This window comes from Mesoplodon bidens, assembly GCF_964165515.1.
Source record: "Mesoplodon bidens genome assembly, chromosome: 3".
NCBI classification, from domain to species: domain Eukaryota; kingdom Metazoa; phylum Chordata; class Mammalia; order Artiodactyla; family Ziphiidae; genus Mesoplodon; species Mesoplodon bidens.
The window spans coordinates 56,772,508-56,786,819 of record NC_138178.1 but is presented as its reverse complement, the minus strand read 5'-3'; the positions used below and the strand labels follow the sequence as shown (position 1 = coordinate 56,786,819).

General features: G+C 41.3%; 1 protein-coding gene across 2 annotated transcripts in view; it reads left to right on the top strand.

The window, feature by feature from the left end:
• Positions 1 to 9,989, top strand: part of AAGAB (alpha and gamma adaptin binding protein) — a 78,181-nt gene extending 68,192 nt beyond the window's left edge. The window contains exons 6-10 of one of the 2 annotated variants that reach the window (XM_081229011.1): positions 3,030 to 3,112; positions 3,956 to 4,049; positions 8,188 to 8,292; positions 8,753 to 8,802; positions 9,455 to 9,989. In XM_081229011.1, the coding sequence (XP_081085137.1) occupies positions 3,030 to 3,112; positions 3,956 to 4,049; positions 8,188 to 8,292; positions 8,753 to 8,802; positions 9,455 to 9,532 (410 nt within the window). In that variant the 3' untranslated portion in view covers positions 9,533 to 9,989. Of the gene's footprint in view, positions 1 to 3,029; positions 3,113 to 3,952; positions 4,050 to 8,187; positions 8,293 to 8,752; positions 8,803 to 9,454 lie in introns of both variants that reach the window. The other variant, XM_081229010.1, reaches the window with a different exon arrangement.
• Positions 9,990 to 14,312: the final 4,323 nt, after the last annotated feature.

Genomic DNA, 14,312 nt, shown 5'->3' with positions numbered 1-14,312 from the left:
GAAGCGACCTAAGTGTCCATCGACAGATGAATGGATAAAGAAGATGTGGCGCATATATACAATGGAATATTACTCAGCCATAAAAAGAAACGAAACTGAGTTATTTGTAGTGAGGTGGGTGGACGTAGAGTCTGTCATACAGAGTGAAGTAAGTTAGAAAGAGAAAAAGAAATACCGTATACTAACATATATATAAGGAATCTAAAAAAAAAAAAAGGTTATGAAGAACCTCGGTGCAAGATAGGAATAAAGACGCAGACATAGAGAATGGACTTGAGGACGTGGGGAGGGGGAAGGGTAAGCTGGGCCGAAGTGAGAGAGTGGCATGGACATATATACACTACCAAATGTAAAATAGATAGCTAGTGGGAAGCAGCTGCATAGCACAGGGAGATCAGCTAGGTGGTTTGTGACCACCTAGAGGGGTGGGATAGGGAGGGTGGGAGGGAGATGCAAGAGGGAGGAGATAAGGGGATATATGTATGTGTATAGCTGATTCACTTTGTTATAAAGCAGAAACTAACACACCATTGTAAAGCAATTATATTCCAATAAAGATGTTTAAAAAAATTTAGAGAAAAAAATATACATAATCAGTGGAACAGAGTGAACTCACATTAGTTGACTAAATTCTCCATTGTTTATAAGAAAATACTGAGCAAAAGTTCTTCCAGCTTTCATTAGCCTGAAACCTGATTATAAACTCATAGTCATCTGTGGACCTTAAAAGGATTCTGGCATTTAAGATTCTTTTTTTTCTATTAAGTAATTTAAAATACCTAATTCAGAGCTAACTATCAAGCTAAAGAATGCCATTTTACTTTATAAAATCACAAATATCTAGAGCAGAAAGGACCTTAACAACCATGTCTAGCAATCCTCTTTTTTTTTTTACAGATCAGAGGATTGAGGCACAGAAAGATTGATTGACTTGTCCAAGGTCATAAAGGTGGGCAGAGCCTGGAGTGGGATCCAGGTTTTCTGACCATTAGCCCAGTCTTCTTCCCACTATTTGGACTTTTCCATAATTTTATTCATTATTAGAATTGGGGCATTTAGGTTTTTTTTTATTGTGGTGAAATACACATAGCATTTAATCATTAAACATTTAAAAATCTCTTTAAATAGGCAAACACATGAATATGGAGCAAACACATGAATATGGAACAAAAATCAAAAGGTACACAAAGGTTTATGGTATACGGTTACTAGTTCAGCTCCCTCTCACTCCTGTCCATCCCAGATCCCCTTCTTGGAGGCAGCCACTGTAAATAATGAGGTATTTTAAATAGACCATTTTGGTCTAATAGCGTGTCTAAATTGACATTGTATTGTATTATTCTTCAGGGATTGCAGTTTGGCCTGCCAAGTTTAGGTAATGCCCAACAAAGGAAAAACATAAGCCGTGGAATTGGAATATGGAGAGAGATTTGTGAACTGATTTGAAAATTACCCACAGTCCAAGTTATTTCCAGTAATAGAAGTGAGGGCTCTCTTGCATCAGTACTCTCTTACTCAAATAATGCCTTTTGTACAAAGAGCCTAAAGTATTTTATAAGAGCTCTCATGTATCCTCATGACACGTAAAATCCCCGAGTACTGCATAACTGCATACAACTGCTTTAGAGTCTATAGCACATTGGCCACAAGAAAGAATTATGTTGATGTTTGAATAAACACCCCCAGGCTCTGTGAAACCATCAGTGTGGGACATCACATGGATCTGCTTCTCTCAGCTTCTGAGCCTCCACGGCCTACCTGATAAAACAGCCCCTGGTTCTCGGATGGGGTGCATCCAGGCATTGGGGCTGGAGAGTTCCTCACAGACTGGACAGGTTGGCTGAAGGAGTGAGAGGGGGCTCCAGGAGTATATGTGCACCTTTGGTTGTGGAGCAGGAAAAGCAGCAGGGCAGCAGCAGGCTCTTGGTACCGCCCAGCGCCTTTGTATCCTTAAAGCACAGGTGCTGACTGGTAGATAGCCGCGTGCAGTAAGTAGGCGACTGCCCACGTGGTGAGAGGTCAGCCTGGGAAAAGCTGCAGGCCCAGACCCCACATGCCACAGTCAGGCTTCCTCCCAGTTTAAAAGGCAAATCTCCCCAAGTGAAAGGGAAGAAGAGGAGACTGCAAGTGGTTATCTTTCTGTGATACTTTGTGTGACTATCTGACAACAGGTTTCACCTGGCAAGGGAGAGGACCTAGGAGGTCTGTAGGTTGTTTTGAAGACAGATGAGAATGGGTCCAGGGAAGCTATAGGGAGAGGAAAGGCGAGGTGGGAAGAAGTTGTCTTCCTGAGAGAGCCGTTCTTTGACTTCTGTACCACTAGACTCTTGAGTTGTGGGTTTCACATTTCTACTCTCAGGCAGTGTTTTTTTGTTGTTTGTTTTTTGGTTTTTTTTTTTTTTTCCAATTTTCCTCATCCTAAGGACTCTGCTGGAGTACTTGCCACAAGTTCAGATTCCTTGGCCTCTGTTCCATAGGTGCTGCCTCAGTCTGAAGTTGGGTCCTTGAATACTGGGTAATTTTAATAAGCGTCCAGGTGATTCTGGGGAATTCTGTCAGATCAGGGCTGGGCTCATTGTGCTCTAGATTTGTCCTCCAGTATAAATGTAAATATCGGAAGTATTGGGAACCTGAACTGCATAAACAGAGCTTTATTTCAAGAAAGCATGAATGTTCGTTTCACCTGATAATAATGCCTTGGCATTGATTCTTTTTAATGTTCTTTAATTGTGTAAAGCACTGACGTATTAGTTCATAGCAACTATTAAAACACCAGTTCTGTTCATCTTTGCAAACAGAACTACTGAACGGCCTTTTGTTTGTTGTAATGGCCCTGCCGTATATTTGACCTGGACTAATACTATGAGATTTAAAGTTATCTGGAATTGAGAGTTTTGTAATTGATAGTAACTGTTTTTTATAGATAGAACTTTTATAATGAGGAAATAGCTATTATTTCATCATCACAGTCATTTTAACAGTTTTAAATATAAATTAAAAATTTCAGTGATTGTATTTTTTCTTTTCAGATAGGAACCAAGGCTTTAACCTTCTCAGCTCATTGGCTGGAGCAAACCATAGCACTGGATCAGCAGAGACCTGCCACTCAGAGGTAAAGATTTTTCCTGGATCTTTTCTCTTCTTTGGCTTTAATTTCTACTTGTTATTATGAATCTTTACACCATTCATCATTTTCTCCTTTCCATTTAAGAAGTGGCAGAGAATATTAGCAATAGATAAAAGGAGAACCTAAAACAGCCCTCTTTATGCCTGCTAGCTGTTAAGAGCAGGCTAGTTCAGCATTAAAGCAGTAAGCCCTTTCAAGATGTTTGCAATTTGGGCTGTTCCATGTGTTTTTGCTAGAGTGCTTTTAAAAATGTGCTAGGATTTCCTTAAGGCATAAAGTTGCCCCCAAATCTTTAAATATAAAATAAAATTAATTGTTCTTTTTAAGTACTTCCTGTATCCTGTACAATCTGAGGCAAGGTCCTTGCCCTTAATGAGCTTAAATAGGCTGATTTCAATCCTCTGTCCTCAAGGACTTTGGTCCAAGTCTGCCTTGGTTGGCAGGTTGGAACCACGAGCACATTATGTAGTGCCACATTGTCTTTCTGGGACCTTCTTCCTCAGTCTCTGAGCTGTTTGTGATAGGACCTTATACATTTTCAAATTTTGAATAAAACATGATCTTAAAGCAAACAATATGTTTTAATAGTCAATAGCAAAATCATAATACTTTTTAATTTTTCCTTGAGGAGAAACACTGCTGAGTTTACTGAATTTTTAGCCTTTTGTTTAATGTGACCTTGATCCTTCTTCCATCTCTCTTTGTGTCTGGCTCCTATTACTGCTTCTCCAAAGCTAACCAGTGGGTGGAAGTGCGAGCCTTTTTGGATTTAGTTCGGAAGCAACCTCCTGTTAAATTGTTGCTTGTGTGTATTTTCCTCACCAGCAGCCCCAGTTGCCAGCAGCAGAGAGGACTGAACCCCTCTTGGATAATCGAGGTGGTGCATCTAATACAACAGACACTCAGGTCGATAGCATCGTGGGTAAGCACCTCTCTGGCTGCTAAGTGACAGCTCTGTGGAACTTGCAGTAGCCCATGTATCGGGGCATAAATCATCCAAGGGGAAATTGAATTTAAATGAGGACGGACGAGGGAAGGAAATTGATAGTGCACCCTAAATGAATGTTAGCCTTGTGGACGGCTGTCAGAAAAAGGAGGGAGAGTAAATACATTACAGATCTGTGGGCACCATTGTCCTGCTGATTCTCTCAGCAGGATCGTGATTACGATCATCTTAGCTAGCGCAGACAGAACCAGGTGGTGAAACAGCTTTATATCTCCATACTACACAGTTTTTTCATAGTATTTCACAGTAGTCAGAATTGATGGTAACAAGAATAATACAGCTTTATAAGCCCTCCCATATCTTTTAAAAACTTTTTTATGTCCACATTCTCATTTGGTAATGAAGTTTGGCAGAGAAGCTATTTTACAGAGATGAAGATGAGGCCCAGAGCAGTTTAATAACTTGTCCAAGGGCACCTAACAAGAAGGTCCTAGAGCTGAAACTGGAATCCAGTTTGCTGCCCAAAAGCCAGAAAGCCAAGGAGCTTAGTTAACAATAACTATAAACGTTCTTTTGTCGGGGAGCTACTGACATCACTACTTTTTATGCCACAGAGGGCCCATGTGCAGTAATAAGTTTTAAAAACTTTTTTTTTTCTGTTTGTAAGATAATCCATGTAGAAAACTCAAATGACTGGTTATAGAAACATATTAAGAAGGAAAAATTAGTATATAATCTCTTTCTCTCCAGTTTATTCAACCTCATCCTCTCAGTTGAACCCTTCATATTAGCTTCTAAACCTGCTAAAATCTCTGCCCTGAAAACAAACCATTGACCACACTGAAGGAGGTGGGGAAAATAACTAACTTAAAGAATTTGGGAAAATGGTATTCTGACTGGATACCATGAGGCCAAAACCAAAAAGAAATGAACAGAAATCCTGCACTCTATTTAATAAATTTGATTCTTACCAGGGTATGGGTTTGAAATTCTGAATATTTATATGGAATATATTTTATATATGTTACAGTTGAAAGAATAAGAAAATATAGCATAGATAATGAGAGCTAGGTTTCTCACTGTCAGAGAAAGAAATTACAAATAAGGAAAGGGGAAGGCTGAGATGAACCCTTTGGTACTGAACTAGAATTGAAGGTATCAGTATGAACTCTTGGGTTTTAAAATATAGTTAGAGCAGTAGAGAAATAAATACACATATGTGTATGCATGTGTAAATACATATATATATTTCCTAGCTCTGTCCACTGGGAGGACCTAGAAGCAACAATAATAGCAGTGGACATACTTAGCACTTAGATCTTGGTTTCTAAATACCATTCTCCAAGAAAAGGTACCAGGGCTACTTGGAGAAGTGGTTGATTCAGGGCTGGGGCAGGAAAAATGCAGGATGAACGTGGAGCATCATGGTGCAGAAAGTAAGGAAGTGCTCAAAAAAAGAATGGGGGCATGTTGAAAGGGCACAGGAACCAACCTGAAAGAGCTTCCAGTGGCTAAAGCTGGAACAATTTGACCAGCAAAGTAAATTAACATAGTATTGGGCTCTAACCCATAGAATAAAATACATATCCATGAATCCATACTAATTTAAATAAATAAATGAATAAATGCATAACTGGAAAAGAAAAGGCTGCTCCTCCTTACAGAAGAATTCCAATTAATACATGTAGACATTATGGAGGAAATAGAAAATTACCCTTAGCCACACACCACAGTAATAGTTGTTGCAGGCAAGATCCACTGTTGGATGGTGAAATTAGTAGATGAAAGTTTAAGAAGAAACACAACATTACCATAGTCAAAAAGTATCTTTCCCAAGTTATTTATTACAAAGGGGAAAACAGTAACTTTATACTGGAAAAACCTGGCAGATACCACTTTAAGTGATGAAGGTTACATCACCGGTAACAGGACATATAGACATCATCTCCCTCCAATATGATGCACTGAAAGGGCACTCACTTCTGTGGTGTTCCTGCCAAAGGTCCATAACTTCAACCTAATAATAAGAAAACATCAGACAAACCCAGATTGAGGGATATTATACAAAATAACTGGCCAGTACTCTTCAGAAGTGTCAAAACCATGAGAGACAAGGCAGGACTTAGGAACTGTCACAAATTGGAGAAGACTAAGATCTGACAGCTAAGTTCTGTGTACAATCCTGAATTGGATCCTGGAACAGAAAAAAGGATATTAGTGGAAAAACTGATGAAGGTTGAATGAAGTCTGTAGTTTAGTCAGTAGCATTGTTCCATTATTAACTTCGTGATGTTTATAATTGTACCATGGTTACATAAGATGTTAACACTGAGGGAGGCTGGGGGAAGGGCATATCGGAAGGCTCTGTACTATTTTTGCAACTTTTTTGTAAGACTACAGTTATTTCAAAATTCTTTAAAAAGACAAAACCAAGCAAGCAAAAGTAAAACACTTCCTCAACCCCACATCTCCCTCCTCTCTTTACTTATTTCCATTCCTCAACTCATTCCTCAGTTCATTCCCATCTAGCTCTTGCTCCCGTTTTCCGTGAAGACAGCTCACCAACGACTTCCATACCACTCAGTCTAATAGACGTCCTCCAGTCCCCATCTTGACCTCTTGGCGGCATTCAATATTATGAATCAGTCCCTTTCTGAAACATTATCTTCTCTTGAGTCACCCAACACATCTCCTGATGTTCTTCCTACCTCTCTGATGATTCCTTCTCTTGCTTTGGAAGATTACACTCCTTTACCCAGCCTTTAAATATCGCCATTCCTCAATGTTCCATCTAAACTCCTCTTCCAAACCTGTATTTAAGCATTAAGTGATTCTGTCCACGTCCACAGTTCAGTTATCATGTATACAGATTAATCACAAATTTTTTATCTCTAGCCCTATATACCAACTGCCACCATGGCATACCCATTGAACTAAAGCAAATTTATTAACCAAATGCATCTTTAACATCAAATTATCTGTATGACATTGTAGTAGATGTAAAGAATTATGTTATCAGCCTTGTCTTCAAGGAGCTTATAGTCTAAAAATGCAGAGACAGGCCTTGTAATGTAATGTAATGGGTAAAGTCATGGGCTTGGAATCCTGGACAACTGGGTTCAAATCATGGCTCTACCACTAGTAGTGAGATGACCTTGAGTAAGTTATTTAGCATCCGTGGGCCTTAGTTTCCCCTTCTATAAAATAGGGGTGACAAATCTTCCCTCGCATCACTGTTGCAAACATGAAATGGAATCGTATAAGTTAAAGCACTCAGTGGTGGGGACAAAGCAAACTCTCTCTCTTACTGTAGTATTTATTATAGTAACAGTAGACAGATGCTAGCATACAGAGTAATGTATGCCAGTGCCAAGACAGCTCTATAAACACTAAGTGTGGGACAAATCCTAAGGAAGGAGACCTGCGAGCTGGGACGGTCAGGGAAGACATCCTAGAGGTGGCTGGCCTGGAGTGGAGGCCGAGTGAAAATTCTGATTAAAAACAAAGTTTGATAAAGAAGCCACATGCCGAGGTAGAAATAGTAAAGGATTTGTGGTAAGAAAATAGGAATTTAAATTGGCTCTACCTCTGAATGGCTGTAATTTTAGATGAGTTCATTTTTAAACTCAGCTTGCTTCATGTGTAAATTGTGGACAGTGGTATCTGTCCTAACCACCTTATATGGTTGTCAATAACAGATGTGAAAATATTTGTTGACCAGTAAAATATGGTATAAATTTCAGGCATTTATTGAATCTGTGGACCTTAGTGCAGGGCGTGACCTTTAGAATTGGAAACATGTAAGTCTGAATCCAAGGTCACACTTATTAGCTGTGACCTTCAGCAAGGTCACTTAGTCTCTGAACTCTAGTTTTCTCTAGAAAAGTGGAAACAGAATTCCTTGCCTCGTTACAGTGTTTTACAGATAAAATGAGTTACTGTTCATTTGTGAGGGCCCACTACCAGCCAAGCAGGATGCAGCACCATGAGCTGTACAGCTGGTCCCCAGTGGGCACTCATTCAGTGGTAACTTTCATCAAAGCCAGATTGATTGCTTTTGGATTCTGTGTTTTTAGCACATACATAAATAATGTGTGATGAATCCTTATTTCAGATCCCACGTTAGACCTGGATATTCAAGAACTAGCCAGTCTTACTACAGGCGGAGGAGATTTGGAGAATTTTGAAAGACTATTTTCAAAGTTAAAAGAAATGAAAGGTAATCGGATCCATTGTGTCTAACAGATTCCCATACTGATGCTCCTCTATTTTATATAGTAGGATTTTACTTTGTAACTGCTGATTGCATTCCATGCCCTGGCCTCATCTGAGAAACTTGGGTACTGGGGGACTGTGCCATCCTCTGTTGGTAAAAATTTCCTTGGGAAAATTTTCCTCTTTCTTCATTCTTTTTCCTCTTACTTTCCCTTCTTCTCTTGCCTGTCTCTGTTTCTTTCAGTGTGTCTCATTAACATGGAATCAGTAAGATCCCTACCAATTTACTCACATCATTCTCATCTGGAAAATTTGGAAGACTTAAACTTCCTAACAGCTATAATGACTACACCATAAATGTGTCTGTGAAACCCATTTCCCATCTTCTAGTGTTAGAACATCCATGCATTCCACATTGTCACCGTGCTATTAGATGAATTTCTTAAGATATATTTTCCCCCTAGACAAGGCTGCGACGCTTCCTCACGAGCAAAGAAAGTTGCATGCAGAAAAGGTGAGAAAATCAGTCAGGTACTTATTGAGTACCTACAGCAGGTCCAGTGCTATAAGAATGGTATATCACACTTGTTTGCTTCTAAAGTATCTTACTGTGAACTTTTTGTTGGATATTAACTTATAACTAATTGAATATTTACCCAGTAGTAATATAGTTGCTGCAGTCAAACCAAGATTTTCCAATGTATGTTGAGTGACGTGGAACATTGAGACTCAGGATGTTTGCCTTCTTAGCTGTTAGGCTGGAAAATGCTTAGTTATTTTGTTTTGTTTGGTTTGGTTATTACCAGCACAACATGTTCTTGGCAGGAAATGTATATGGTTTATGGTATTCCATTGTATGAATGTGTCATAATTTATTTATCCAGTTCCCTTTTGGACATTTAGGTCATGGGCCTTTTTTTTCTTCTGTAGTGAAGCTGTGTGTATCCTTATACATCACCTGTGTAAACAGCTCTGATTATATCCTCAGTATAAAGTCTAGGAGTAGAAGTCATGGGTCAGGGTGTTCAGGGGGTTTTGATAGATGTTGCCAGAGTGCTGGAGGGCAGGGTGTAAAATTTTAAGTCTTAATCACTTCTGTGTATAACATATGCAACGAGCTGAACTTCAGTTGTTGCCTACAGTTTGTTGCTTGCTTCTCTCCACAGGTGGCCAAAGCTTTCTGGATGGCAATTGGGGGAGACAGAGATGAAATTGAAGGCCTTTCATCTGATGAAGAACACTAAATTATTCATGCTAGGGCTTGACTAACAAAGACCCTAGCTCTCTCTACCTGAGATACTTCCCTACTCAACCCAGTCATCTTTTGCTGAACTCCCCATCATCATTTTGGCCGCCTGACTTGTTTATAGGCTTGTTTGTATCTTGCTTGATATTTTTTTTCTTTTTCTTTCTTTTCTTTTCTTTTTCCTTGTCACTATTCTGAAGGTCTTTGAGACTGTAGTTTACCATCATTCCATCAGTGTTTCTTTGAGGTGACTGCATCAGCCATTGACTGGGAATATAAGGGAAGCTGGCTCTGGGGTTGCAAGATGGAAGGTGGAACATATTTTTCTTAAAACATGAAAGGTTTCAGAAAATACGTTAGGTCACGTGGTTAGGGAAAACAGACTAGAAAAAGCTGTGAACTTGATTTTGTGGATTAAACAAAGCCAGGTGATTAAAATGTGATTTATTTATAAAGTCTGCTTATGTGTATTTTTATGATTTTGTTGTTTTTTGGGGGGTGGGGTGGGGAAGCCTTCCTTTATTGGATTAGGCTTAAGTAGCAGATAATCTAAGAGTTTGTCAAACTCTTTTAGAATCCACCATTTATATGTATAATATCAAGTCATGTTTTCAAGAGCTCAGCTATCTGGGGGTATTGGCCCCTTCTAGGGGAGATGTGAGATTAAAGTGTCCAGTGGTATCTACTAAAGGTCCATTTTAAGAAGAGTGATCATGAGCTAATAGTGTAATAAAAATTGCATCCTATCTAAAGTGACCTATGTACATGCCACCATAAGTTACTATGGACTGTCCATCTGGGATTTAAAACAAGAACCTTGGCTTTTTTTTTCCTTAAACATTTTTCTATTTGTGTAACATGGTGTCTGGCACATAGTGGGCACTTAAAGCTGGTTTGGACTTGCATTCAATAGTTTTGATGAACATGATCCTAAAGTTTTAAGGTCCATGAGTGTTAGGAGGTAGGGAGAGACAAGAATAAACTTTTTATTTCCCTGAGAAAATCATATGTTATGTAATAATTTTAGAGTGATGAAGACATAGATATTTTTATAATTTTAAGATATGTTATCCTGCCAGAATATGAGAAGATTGACAGAACCAGTTTGCTTGCTCTCTATTTATAGAACTTGGCCACATCTAATTCAGAGAAGCTGGAGATTCAGGGATGCTAGACTTAGATGGCTGAGTAATATGGGATGTGGTTCAAGGACCATAGAGCGTGTCAAGCCATTACTGCAGACTACTTATAACAAAGGAAATGTGATCTATTGCTAACTTCGTGTTCCCACCACGGAGAGGTGGGGATAAACATTTTTGCCGTGGCCTGCCAGATTCCCTTAACCTTGGGTCAGTCTCTTGACAGTGGCCATCGAGAGAGCACGTGGAGTGCCCCTTGCCCTGTCTTGGCCTGCCGTGGAAAAACAGTCTTTGAAGAATCACTGTCTAAGGGTAAGACGAGAGCTCCCTGAACTATTCTGAGCTGGAGTGTTTGCTGATACAAAGCTAAATTTAGCCAACATGTGTCCAGTGTGGTCAGAGGTTTGATTCATTGAACGTTCTGACTGATGGAGACCGAGAATGCTGGATGAGTTAAGAGCTGCCTTTCACCCCCGACCCAGAAAACTTTAAAATAGGCAAGACAGTTTAGCTACAGCATTCTATCATTAAATACCCATCTCATAGAGGGCTGTAGGCGGAGAAAGTGTGAAAAATCAGGTCAAGTGTACCCCCTTAGTACAAGATTTAAAAACAACACCCTAACAATTAACTTGCCCATAATTCGTATGTTCCTAAAAGCATCATGCTCACAGTGCAGGGCAAAGTTCTAGTTTTGATTTAGATTCCACTTGGGGTTTAGTTTAGTGATCCATCCTTGCCCCTTTGGCATGTAAGCTCTTGCAGAAAGGGTCTTAGGCGTTTTCTAAGTTTTATATTTTGGGCATTACCTATGCCTGTTATTAACATCACCAGCCTTGCTCTTAATGTAGGTGTCTTTCTTCAGAGTTAAGTGTGTGTTACAGTTCCTCTAGTATAGGAAGTATCTTTCTCGATTCTGAGGTGTTTCTTTGATTTGCAGAATGAAGAATTGAAAAGAGGTAATAGCAACAGTGTGATCTTTTGTTGGAACACTACTGAGCCCTGGTCCAGCTCTAAATGATGTGCTGTTCTACTTTGTTTCCTGTTGGAAAAGTATTGATTCAAAACCTGGACCTAATGGTTATAACTAACTGCATCTCTAGAACACAGGTTTGGGAAGAAAAAAATTTTTTTCCTCTAAAATCCTTTTTTATCTGTGTGTATGGTGATAGGTTCAAATACTTGATCCTCACAGCTATAAATCTGCAAGGCATAAATGGGTCACAGAAAGCCTCCTGGGTTCTCTCCTGTGAAGCATGTGACCAACCACTGCCTCGCCCTTTTCTCTTATCGACCAGGTGCCTTTAATGCTACAGAATGTAGGCTGAGTGAGGCCTGGGGTAGGAACTTTATGGAAACAGCAGCATAATTTAGGAGAGAAGAGTCTGTTCCTTTGAAGCCCAAGGACATGGTCTGCATCAATCCTGTTGTTCCAGGAAATCTCAGGAAGTCATTAATGGTGTTAGAAGGCCTCAAACTTGAAGTTAAGGACGAGCAACTGCAACCTGTTCCTTTCTCCTGGTGAGAGCTGAAACGAGGACTCAGTGCAGCCAGCACTGGCTGGGAGCCTTCTTGGTGACAGACTGTGCTGGCCGTGGCCGAGCCTGCAGACTTGGGTAAGGATGCGGGTTCTCTTCCCTAGCAGCTCATTGTCTAACTCAGGTGGGAGAAGGGGGCGAGCAAAGTGAGGCTACAAAAGGTCAGATGCTGGGCAGGATGTGAAGAGTGCTGTGTCCAGCCTTAATTGCTGTGGAAGGAGAGAGCCGAGTGGGTTAGGAAGAGCATGATGTGCATCTTGGAGCAGTGGTTCTCAATCATGAGCCCATGTCAGAATCACCTGGAGGGCCCCACCCCAGGATTTCTGATTCAGGAGGTCTGGGGTGGGGCCTGGGAATGTGGGTTTCTAACTTTCCAGGTGATACTGATGCTGCTGACCAGAGACCACACTTTGAGACCCACTGACTTTGAGGAAGTGATGCTTGACTTGAGCATTTTGGGATACGAATTTGGGCAGATATGTGGGTGAAGGCTGCAAAATTCTTAGTGGAAGCTATGGCATGAACAAAGGTATGGAGATAAGCAAGCAAGGAGTTATGTTGGGGAAACCCCAGTAGTCCAGCTAGAGAAATGGTGGTAGATAAGGATGGAGTGATGCTGAGAACCTTGGAATTCCACTTTGTGCCTACTCGGGAGGTAATCAAGGAGCCAGCGGGTTTCGAGCAGAAGACCTGTAAGTGTAATTAATTCCAGGAAAATCTGGCAGCAGGACGAGCCAACACCAGTTGATTACCAGTCTGCCTGGAGAGCTGTGTTGAGAAGGATTCTGAAGCTGAGAATGGACCCAGCATTGTGATGAGTGGTTTTTGCATGGATAGAGAACTAGTGAAAGGTGGTAATTTTGCCCTGTACTTGCCATCCCTGGACTAGAGGGAGACAATTTAGGAGAATATTGGAATAGCTGTGATAAATAGCTGTGATAAAAGGTAATCAGGAACTTTATTTTGGTGGTATTCCTTCAACCATATATAAGGACTTGTATAGGACAGCACAATGAAAATGGATGGAAAAGACATTGCTAAGGTAGAATCTACTAGATACAGGTACCAATTCATTCCCTGGATTCAGCAAAAATATGTGGTGGCCAAAAGAAGCTGAGGATACAAGAATAAGATACAGACCCTGCTCTCAAGGAAGATTCACACAAGGCTTCCTTTCTGAAGTGAGTCTCAGAGCATTAGGGAAAGTTAGCCCGGTGAATTGGTGGTGTCAGGCGGGGTGGGAGGAGGAGGCTGTAGACTGGTGTGATACATGAGGAACTGCAGTTAACGCGACGCTGGGTTGCAGGGGTGAGGCAGCGAGCTATGAGAGCTGGACAGGGGCCAGGTGGTAAGGGTCACGTGGCCCATGTTAAAGGCCTTAGAATTTGTGCTGTGGACTCTGGGGCCATCTAAGGTCAGGGAGGTCACTGGGGGCAGTGTGGATGGTGCATTTATGGGAAAGCAGGCTGGGGGCTCCAAGAGTGGTTAGGAAGCCATGCAGTTGTCCAGGTGACAGAGGGCCTGGAGTACAGGGCCAAGAGAGCGGAGGGACAGGGCTGGTCGATGTGGGGCGTGAGGGAGTGGTAGACGACTGTGACTTCGTGGCCATGGGCTGGGTAAAGGATTGTGATAAAGCGGGGCTGAAGGCCAGGAGAAGGCGATGGTTCAGTACGGGCAAGGATGACTTCCGGTTTTTAAACTGAGTTTTGAGGTACTTGTGGCACCTCCACGTACTAGTAGCCAGCAGGCTGTTGGATATGAGTCTGAAGCTGGGGATTGATGTCTGGGCTAGAAGTACTGATTTGGGAGTCCTTAGCATTATGTGGCTTGAAATCACACAGGTTAGATGAGCTCTCTCAGGGAGAAATGTCAGGAGTACATACACTGGTCTGGGGATACCCCCGTGGAAGGGGGAGGTGCAGGCCTGAGAAAAAGAGGAGAGCGGACATTCAGAGCCTTTCCAAAAGGGAGGCTGGATCAACAGGGGCAGCTGCAGAGGCGGGAGGTGGGGGGGAACAAGGAAAAGCAAAGCATCGAGCTGCTCAGGACTTGGGAGAAGGTGGGGAGGCGGGGGGCTCCCGATAAACACAGAGAGTCAGGA